The 9,918-nt window shown below is 37.3% G+C and overlaps 2 protein-coding genes across 2 annotated transcripts; one reads left to right on the top strand and one right to left on the bottom strand.

Moving 5' to 3' along the window:
- Positions 1-4,393: 4,393 nt before the first annotated feature.
- LOC311284170 (uncharacterized protein) lies at positions 4,394-7,110 on the bottom strand. Its single transcript, XM_084399050.1, has 3 exons — positions 7,076-7,110; positions 6,381-6,458; positions 4,394-6,270 (listed from the first exon to the last, which is right to left on the bottom strand). Exon 3 carries the CDS (start codon positions 6,261-6,263, stop codon positions 4,710-4,712), a length of 1,554 nt encoding a protein of 517 aa, XP_084255176.1. The 5' UTR covers positions 6,264-6,270; positions 6,381-6,458; positions 7,076-7,110; the 3' UTR covers positions 4,394-4,709.
- A 181-nt stretch (positions 7,111-7,291) lies between these two features.
- LOC311284237 (uncharacterized protein) lies at positions 7,292-9,710 on the top strand. The gene is made up of 3 exons (XM_084399182.1): positions 7,292-7,329; positions 7,700-7,777; positions 7,949-9,710. The coding sequence occupies exon 3, from the start codon at positions 7,956-7,958 to the stop codon at positions 9,516-9,518; it is 1,563 nt and encodes a 520-aa protein (XP_084255308.1). The 5' UTR covers positions 7,292-7,329; positions 7,700-7,777; positions 7,949-7,955; the 3' UTR covers positions 9,519-9,710.
- Positions 9,711-9,918: the final 208 nt, after the last annotated feature.

Consider the following 9,918-nt stretch of genomic DNA (forward strand, 5'->3'; position numbering starts at 1 on the left):
TATTATAGAATTATTACTGCGCGTCACTGATTGGTTGAATTGATCATATTTAGTGACGTTTTATAGCATATCAGAGCTCCATTGGTTAGATAGCGAGGGCGCCCTTTCTCGGCGCCCCGAGCATAAAACTACACAGCACACGATGAAGCTGGCAGACAAAAAGACCCCCACACCCCCTCCCCATCCTTCTAGTGTGTAAAACACGTACACATGTACAGAAGAAAGTCATGTTTTTGTCAAACTTAAAAAAAAAAGTTTTTTTTTTTTTTTTTTTTTTTAAACTTGGTAGGAGGAGGGGCGGCGCCCCAGCACCCATAATAGACCAGCCGCCACTGGTATTTAATGTAATTTAGTTTTCTATGTAGCCAATAGAAAGAAGGCTGAGGCCCGTAAAACAGGTGGGGGTCCACCTCCATCTTCCCTCACCCCAGCTGAGGAGCTGGCACTGTCCCTTAATAAAGGGCGACCTGTGGTCGATGGGATTCCAGGGGGTAGTTCGTCAGACTCAGCTACCAAGACAAGTGGCTTTGTAAAATGTAGGTGTACCATATTAATACTTATGATTTATTGATGGTTTCACTGTTTTTGTCAGTGTTTTAATAAAGAAAATCATCAACACTGTCACCATTTTAAATAGGCATTTTGAATGCATTTTACAGTCATTGATTCACTTGTGCAGTATGCATGCTGCTTTGACTGCATATGCTGTATACTGTAATCTTATTACTCTTAGATGTTCCTAATGTCCTTCATTATTAGTTGTATTTGTTTAAGAATATACATTGAGTATTGAATATGCATGATTATCATGTTGCTGATGGCCACATTGTATTATTGGATCCTCCTGCAACACCACACTCTGTCACAGTTGTAAGTGATTATTGTCTTTAGGTTTCTGTTTGCTAGACCAAGCATCCTTCCTTATTTTCACTGTAGGATGACGATGAAGAGACCACTTCTGCTGTGACAGAAACAGAAAATGTGGGGAGGCCCATAGAGGTATGATGCATAGAATGCATTCCCCCTTTTGTACATAAGAGAATAAATAAATGGTCATTGTCATTTTACAGAATATGGCAGGAGATTTGAATACAGATGAGGGTCCATCTACCTCCACACAGAATCTTAGCATTGTAAGAAATGTTCTGCAGTTCTCCTTCCTCATTTAAATATTTGGTCTGTGTTTGTATTACAGACTTTATCAGTCATGTTAAATTATTCTGTCTTTCTAGTTGTCTGCCAAAGAGCTGTATAAGGTCCACCTTCAAAAGCAAATCAGAAAAAGTGACATGGAGATGGACCTTATACAGCTTCAAATGGAGGAGAAAAGGCTTAACCTAAAAAGGCCAGACTTGAAATTGAATTGCTGGAGCACCAGCTTAAGGTGGGAAACAGTATGTGAACATTAATCTGTCTTTTGTTGTTGAATGAAATCTAAAGCAATAAATACAAATGTATTTTGTTACAGGAAATAAAGAAACAATGAACAACACTTGACTGTTAACTGATTTTAATTAAAGTGATTTTGGCAAATCATGTCTCGTACCACCCTGCCATCTCTTAGGTTTACTGGGTTCACTGGGGGTTCCTCTTGGCCATCTTCATCAAGAGAAGGGGGGCCCTCTCACCTCTCAGTGTGGCAATGTTGTGAAGAACAACACAAGCAGCTGTGATGTCACATGACCTTTCTGGGCTGACCCTGAGCCCACGCAGGCACTGAAACCTTGCCTTCAGGATGCCTATGGTCATTTCCACCTTGACCCGTGTTCTGCTGTGGGCCAGGTTGAATTGTGCCTGTGGTCCAGGCTTAGGTTCAGGGTAGGGTGTCATCATATAGGGCAGACAAGGGTACCCTCTGTCCCCCAGCAAGTAACCATTGAAGTGTCCTATAAAGGTAGTTAAAGTATATAATTGCATAAAAAAAAAAAAAACTAAAAAAAAAAAACATTCTGTAAGGCAAAACATACCCTGTTGAAATTTGTGGCACAATGATGACTCCCTAAACATTCTGGCATCGTGTACAAACCCTTGCCATTTGGCTTCAACATTAGTGATGAGGTGGGTTGCATCACATATTACCTAGTTAGTGGGGACCAGTAATGAGGGTGATTTAATGGTTTAAACACCCAAACATTTAGCACCCAAAAAAATCTATTGTCACCTGCACATTGATGCTATGGATTGACTTCCTATTAACATAGTCTCCTTCATTGACTGAAGGAGCTTTAATGGGAATGTGGGTTCCATCAATGCACCCAATCACATTTGGGAACCCTGAAATTGAAAGTTATATAATTAGAAACATTTAAAATGATTGTGACTGTATACAGTATGGATAGATTAGGTAGTGCTGTGTAACTAAAATGATCTGTCATAGAATATCATAGAACGGACAAACCCGCCACTCTGTGGAATTCCTCTTTAATGACCCTCAGTGGTTCTCAACTACTCTATTCTATTCTGTTCTAAAAAAAAAAAAAAAATCTGCGTTAGATTAAACTGGGAAGGGTCATAGCACTTGCATATTGTTGTCCTACTGTTAGTTTAACTGCTTCTATTGTTCTCATTTGTAAGTCGCTTTGGATAAAAGCGTCTGCTAAATGAATAATTGTAAATGGTTTATGGCCAGGGAACTGCACAAAAGTGTGTAGGAACCGTTTGAGTGCAATGCATACTGTACAGCCCTACACACAGTTGCCTTTCCCACATGCTCTGCATTGCCTATTGTATACAAAAAAAACTCCCCGTTGCAAAAAAGCGAAGGGCAATGCACAAAATGTGCTCCGTGTCAAGCGCTAATCCGCGATGTGTCACGTTTGCTATGTATGGTTTCAAAATCTTCGTTAAATAAATTAACGATTCTTTTGAAAAACGGTAACGCTCCCGCAAATATTCCTTTGGATACGAAAACACATCGATACGTGGTCGTTTCACCCTCTCTGTGCTTCCACATCCACTGGATCGTCTTCAAAAGGGCACGCTATGCTCCATCACCTCTCTGAAACAAACTAACCCTGGAACATAACCTGCTCCGGAGCAGGTTAAGTTCAGAGAGTGAGTTGCTATGACTACTAACATACCCTGAAAGTTACGTCCGTTTTTGGAACCGAAAGTTGAGGTTATCCGCTTACTTACTCTTAAACATACCTGGGTATGTCACATAACCTGCTTTCTGGAATACCCCCCTGTACAAGCGCACACGACAGAAGATAGCAGGTAACTTAGCTACATGTCAAAACACACTCGACCTAACACACCAAACACACGACATAAGCTTACAAGTACACCTAAAAACAAACACATACCTCAGTATATAGTAAAATATGTTGTATAATATAATAAAACACTTACTTGTCGAGAGTGACGTCTCCATCATCCAAAAACTGCTAACTCTGCTAGCACGCAGCTATCCGAGTCAATGATGAAACATCGCTCTCTTCATCAGAAATAGCATCCTCCGACTCATCACTATCACGGCGAGTACACTGTTCAATAACTTCTTCAAGTAAGAAGTGTGTTTTTCTAGTTATCTTTGTCATTTTTCACCTGTTACCTTCTTTCACAACTCGTTCAATGCTGTGTTTACGCACGGGCGCATGAATCACTATGGTGCTTTGCGCACGAACTTCACGCATGACCAGATGAATCGTCCCACTGAAACTGCATATTATTCTTTGCAGAAATTCATTGGCTATCAGAAACGACAGTCATTTCCATCATCCATTGCAACTGGATCGATTTACTGTCAATCAAAGAGAGGGAGGTACCATTCTTCATCATAGGCGCTCCTAGCTATTGATACCTTGTGACACCTCTATCATGGACCGATTGGCTCAAATGACCCGTCTATCAAACGTCCATAGAATGCGTCGAAGTTGTGACAGCTCTGTCGGCTAACTTGAAATGCTACTACTACATTCCGTGGATGTTTATTTATATATAAATGTGTTATGGACTAAATACTTCGCTGAATTGGATTGTATGGACCCTTGACAGTGTAACCGAACCATTTTTGTTGGAATGTATGGATCAGTGGGCTAACAGAAGGCTTCAATGGTGAGTTTCTTTCAGTGTCTGTTTATTTGGCTGTTGGTGGTCTGACAAAGACACAGATTGTACCCGCTGTGTTGATTGTATCCTAAAATGGTTTATATCGTTCGAATCACAAGAATCTCAGCTTTCCAGAGATATATATCATGTTTAATTCTTTTTTTGTTTTTGTTTTGTCTTTCAAAAAGTTTAATGGACATTTCACATAAGTGTTTCTGTTCAGAACGATTAGATTAGATTTTGTTTCCGTTTCTGGTTATGTTCCTGTCAAAATTTAGTTTGTTTCTACAAACTGAGTTGTTTTGTAAATGTGATGCACTCGTCACCACCTACAGTACTGGTATAAAACGTGTTGCCTCCAAGCAGGGTCAATGAAAAAATCAGTTAACAAATTTGAATATTTATTTATCAATCTATTTACATGTAATTGATTCAAGTCAGTGGAAGGAGATATCTGGCTGTGAACCTACAAAGGTGATGAGAGAACATAAGCGGAGGCATTACTGTATGCACATTCACATACACACATATACAGTATGTAGATCGACAAATACACTACTGCAGTTACAATCATTGAATACAGTCAATAATTATCTTATTATATGCTGTAGTTTAAAAGCATTTGCAGAGTAAATGCTAATATTTATGTTATAATGGATTTATCTGAAATATGTTATGTATCCCAGTGCTCCAGTATTTTTTACTCCTGCTCTCTTCTTGATGTTTTCCAGTGTTTCTGCCTTTTCAGGCTCATTTATTTCCTTCATCTTCTCAATCAGAACATCAATGTGCAGAAGTGTGAGTAGAGAATCAGTGTTGAGTGCGATCTTCTCCAGAGTTTCCACAGAGTAATAAGCTTCATTTAACAGCTTTTTTCTCTCTCTCTCTAATTCTTGCAGTTCTTCTTCCAGCTTCTTGACCAGAGACTCACCGCCCCCAATCTTCCAATCATATTCCTTTTTTAACCCTTCATATGTTCTCTTCTCCTTTCTTGTCTTTGTTTCATATAATTTTGCTTCTTTGACATGTTTGCTGAAGTGGCATTTATTTGTGCACACTGTACAGTGATAATCTTTCATCACGCTGCACCATGAGAGATCTCTGACCCACCAGCATCCTGGATAATGACAGTTTTCCTCACAGACGCTGCAGCACGTCGCCTCTTTGGTCAAGTGCCAAAATTCTGAAATGATGGGAATCTTCTCCTTAAAGGAAACGTCAGCTTCATACTCAAAGTTCTTATTGTCCTCTACATATTTCTTGTTCTTCTCCAGAGCAGCTTGAGTTTGTCTCACCTCATTTTGCTTTTGTTCCATCACTTGAACACGTAGTTGTAGATTGGAGACATTTGCTTCCAACTGCTCTCGTTTCTGCAAAACTTCTTGAGTCATCTTCAAGGTTTTTGGTTTCATGTTTTCAAGAAACTTGAAAAATCTCATCATTCCACTTTGACTGAGATTCCATGATTGTTCCTGGATTGTTTCATATTCTTCATTAGCAGCTTCTGACTGACAGTTGTCAAACAGGAAATACACCGGCTTCTTGTCATTCACTGCACACTTGACTTTAGCCTCTTTAACAGCCGTCAGGGCATTTTTAGGGTGAGCACCATCTGAGTGTGTGAAGATCAAGACAATGTTTTCAGCGATATCTCTTCCAAATAGTGACTGAACAGCATCAAATATGTATATTTGTCTTTCAGAGAGTCGAGTTTGAGATGCGTCAATAACTAAACACACTGCATCTATTTCATGGAGCCCATCTTCAGATAAGCGAAGCAAATTCATGGCAATCTCTTTGTCAAAGCTGATACCACCGGTATTTCCATATCCTGGTGTGTCAATGATTGTTAAATCATCTGGACTGTTTTGGTCATAAACACCATAGACAGTGATGATGGTTGTCGGGCTGTGATCTTTCCTGTTACTCTGGTCATCTGTGATCTCAAACCAAACCTTGTCTTCTCTCTGAACACCCAACATGTAGTTGACTATAGCATTGATCAGGGTTGTTTTTCCTGTTCCTGTTTCTCCCACCATCAGAATGGTTTTATGGGGTTTCTTTGAGTCTCTCTCCCCAAAGGTAATGTTTCTATAGGGTTTAGATTGATCCAAATCATGTGTAATCAGTTTTAGACGATATCGAGCAGGATTTCTTTCTTCAATTATGGTGCTTTTCTTGATGAGATCGTTAATTTTTGCTAAACTTGCCATTTTTTTCCTGTAATGTCAAACAGAACAAAATATCAACAAAGACTATGTTGATCATGTTAATGCAGTACATGCAAGATGGTTTGCTTGGTTAGTTCAGTGAAAAAGCCCTTGTCTTACTCTTTTGACGACAGTTGAGTATTTTTCACAAATGGTTTTCAAGCTGGCGAGTCTTCCAGGTTACCAAGCATTTTAGTGCTAAATAAAATACAAACAAAATTATTTCTTCCATGCAAAACATTGTTTTACAAAAACAGGAATATGGCTTGATGTACACAGAAATATTATTTTCATGGGAAATTTAAATTATATATATATAATTATATATATGGAAACACTTTACATTACAATAAGGTTCATTAGTTAACATTAGTTAATGTATTAACTAACATGAACTAACAATGAACAATACATTTGTTACAGTTTTATTCATCTTTGTTAATGTTAGTTAATAAAAATCCAGCTGGTAATTGTTTGTTCATGTTAGTTCACAAAGCATTAACTAATTTGAACACATAAAACCTTTGGTTTTAATAATGTATATATATATATGAATTCATTTTGAGTATTAGCCGATGATCTAACAGAGATTTATATTTAAGATTTAAGTCATTAATGCATCACTACATATGATCACTAGAGACTGAAGAGCACAAACTGATAACATATGCATAAGTTGTTATGTCCTCATATATCATTGTGTATAAAGTGTAATATCCTTCATAAATCTAATAAATATGGAGAGATCTTGACAATATTTACGTTTTACAATTACGTTTTAGACAACAATTACGTTTTAAAATGGATCTACTTACTGTTTTATTGAAGCTTCCCTACTTCTTGAAACACTTGCAGGCAAGCAGATCAACATGTGTTTTTATACTGAGGGAAACACCCATTTTATGGCCATGTGATTTAGAGGAAAATAGGCCATTTATGCTGTGCATAAATGGCCTATTTTCCTCTAAATCACATGGCATAAAATGGGTGTTTCCCTCAGTATAAAAACACATGTTGATCTGTTTGTCTGTAAGTGTTTCAAGTCAGTTGAAGAAGGAACATTAAAAGAGTAAGTAAATCCATTTTAAAACGTAATTGTTGTCTGATTACTGTCAAGATCTCTCCATATTTATAATATTAATGAAGGACATTTCACTTTATACACAATGATATATGAGGACGTACGTAGGATCTTATATATGTTATCAGTTTGTGCTCTTCAGTCTCTATTGATCATATGTAGTGATGAGTTGTGAAATCTTAAAAATAAATCTCTGTAAGATCATCGCCTAATACTCAAAATGAATAAATATTTACATAAGGTATGAGATATTAAAATTTCCCCTGGAAATAATATTTGTGTATTATTATTAATAATAATACTCCCTTTTTCTGTAAAACTTGTGTGGAAGAAATCATTTTGTTTGTATTTTATTTAGCACCAAAATGCTTGGTAACCTGGAAGACTTCCCAGCTTGAAAACCATTTGTGAAAAATACTCAACTGTCGTCAAAAGAGTAAGACAAGATGCATGCTAACAATAATAGGTTCATCATTTGTGACATAAAATGAGTTTAGTGGTCTAAGTCTTAACTTAACTGAACTAACCAAGCAAACCATCCCACATACTGCATTTACACATGATCAACACAGTTTTTGTTGATGTTTTGTTCTGTTTAACATTACAGGAAAAACATGGAAACATGCAAAATTAATGAACTCATCAAGAAAAGCACCAAAATTGAAGAAAGAAATCCTGCTCGATACCGTCTTACACATGATTTGGATCAATCTGAACCATATAGAAACATTACTTTTGGGGAGAAAGACTCAAAGAAACCCCATAAAATCATTCTGATGGTGGGAGAAACCGGAACAGGAAAAACAACCCTGATCAATGCTATAGTCAACTACATGCTGGGTGTTCAGAGAGAAGACAAGGTTTGGTTTGAGATCACAGATGATCAGAGTGACCCAACATCAGTTCACAGTCAGACCTTCAGAACCACTGTTTATGGGTTTTATCTACAAAAGAGTCCAATCGATTTAACAATCATCGACACTCCAGGATATGGAGACACGCGTGGACTTCATCTTGATAAAGAGATCACTGTGAGTTTGTTTAAACTAAGTAAATCTGCAGAAAGGATTCATGAAATACATGCAGTGTGTCTGGTGATTAGAGCATCTCAGAATAAACTCTCTGACAGACAACTCTATATTTTTGATGCAATTCTGTCCTTATTTGGAAGAGATATTGCTGAAAACATTGTCTTGCTCTTCACACACTCAACTGGAGGTCCACCTAATGCCCTGACGGCTGTTAAAGAGGCTAAAGTCAAGTGTGCAGTGAATGACAAGAATCAGCCAGTGTTTTTCCAGTTTAACAACTGTCAGTCAGAAGACTTTGAGGAAGAATGTGAAAAAATGCATGAAAAATACTGGAATCTCAGTCAAAGTGGAATGAAGGGATTTTTCAAGTTTCTTGAAAACATGAAACCAAAAACCTTGCAGATGACTCAAGAAGTTTTGCAGAAACGGGAGCAGTTGGAAGCAAATGTCTCCAATCTACAACTACGTGTTCAAGTGATGGAACAAAAGCAAAATGAGCTGAAACAAACTCAAGCTGCTCTGGAGGAGAACAGGAAATATGTAGAGGACAATAATGACTTTGAGTATGAAGTTGAAGTTTCCTTTATGGAGAAGATACCCATGACACCAAAATTTTGGCACTTAACCAAAGAGGCGATGTGCTGCAGCGTCTGTGAGGAGAACTGTCATTATCCAGGATGCTGGTGGATCAGAGATCTCTCATGGTGCAGTATGATGGATAAAGAGGGTCAGTGTACAGTGTGCACAAAGAAATGCCACTACAGCAAACATGTCAAAGAAGCAAAATTATATGTAGCAAAGACAAAGAAAGAGAAGAGGACATATGAAGATTTAAAGAAAGAATATGATGGCAAGATTGGGAACGGTGAGTCATTGGTGAAAAAGCTGGAAGAAGAACTGCAAGAATTTGAGGAAGAGAAAAAAAAGCTGTTAAATGAAGCTTATTACTCTGTGGAAACTCTGGAGATGATTGCACTCAACACTGATTCTCTGCTCACACTTCTGCACATTGATGTTCTGATTGAGAAGTTGAAGGAAATAAATGAGCCTGAAAAAGCTAAAAAAATAGAAGACATCAAGAAGAGAGCAGGAGTAAAAAATACTGGAGCACTGGGATACATAACAAATTTCAGACAAATCCATTAGAACATAAATATTAGCATTTACTCTGCAAATGCTTTTAAACTACAGCATATAATAATATAATTATTGACTGTATTCAATGATTGTAACAGCAGTAGTGTATTTGTCTATCTACATACTGTATATGTGTGTATGCAAATGAGCCTGAAAAAGCTAACAAATTAAAAAGACATCAAAAAGACAGCAGGAGAGGACAACACTGGTGGACTGAAATGCGTAAAAATACTTCAGCAAAAATAATAAAAAATTTATATGATATGAAATTATATGAAAATTATAACATAAAAATCCCTTAGGTCCACTGACAAGGTTTATTTATTTATTTATTTTCACCAAAAGCAGAGTTGAGTTTTGCCTATACCTTTAAGAATTTTTTGTAAATGGTCTTTGTTATTATTGCTTG

This window comes from Rutilus rutilus (assembly GCF_951802725.1).
Source record: "Rutilus rutilus genome assembly, chromosome: 24".
Taxonomy (NCBI): Eukaryota; Metazoa; Chordata; class Actinopteri; order Cypriniformes; family Leuciscidae; genus Rutilus; species Rutilus rutilus.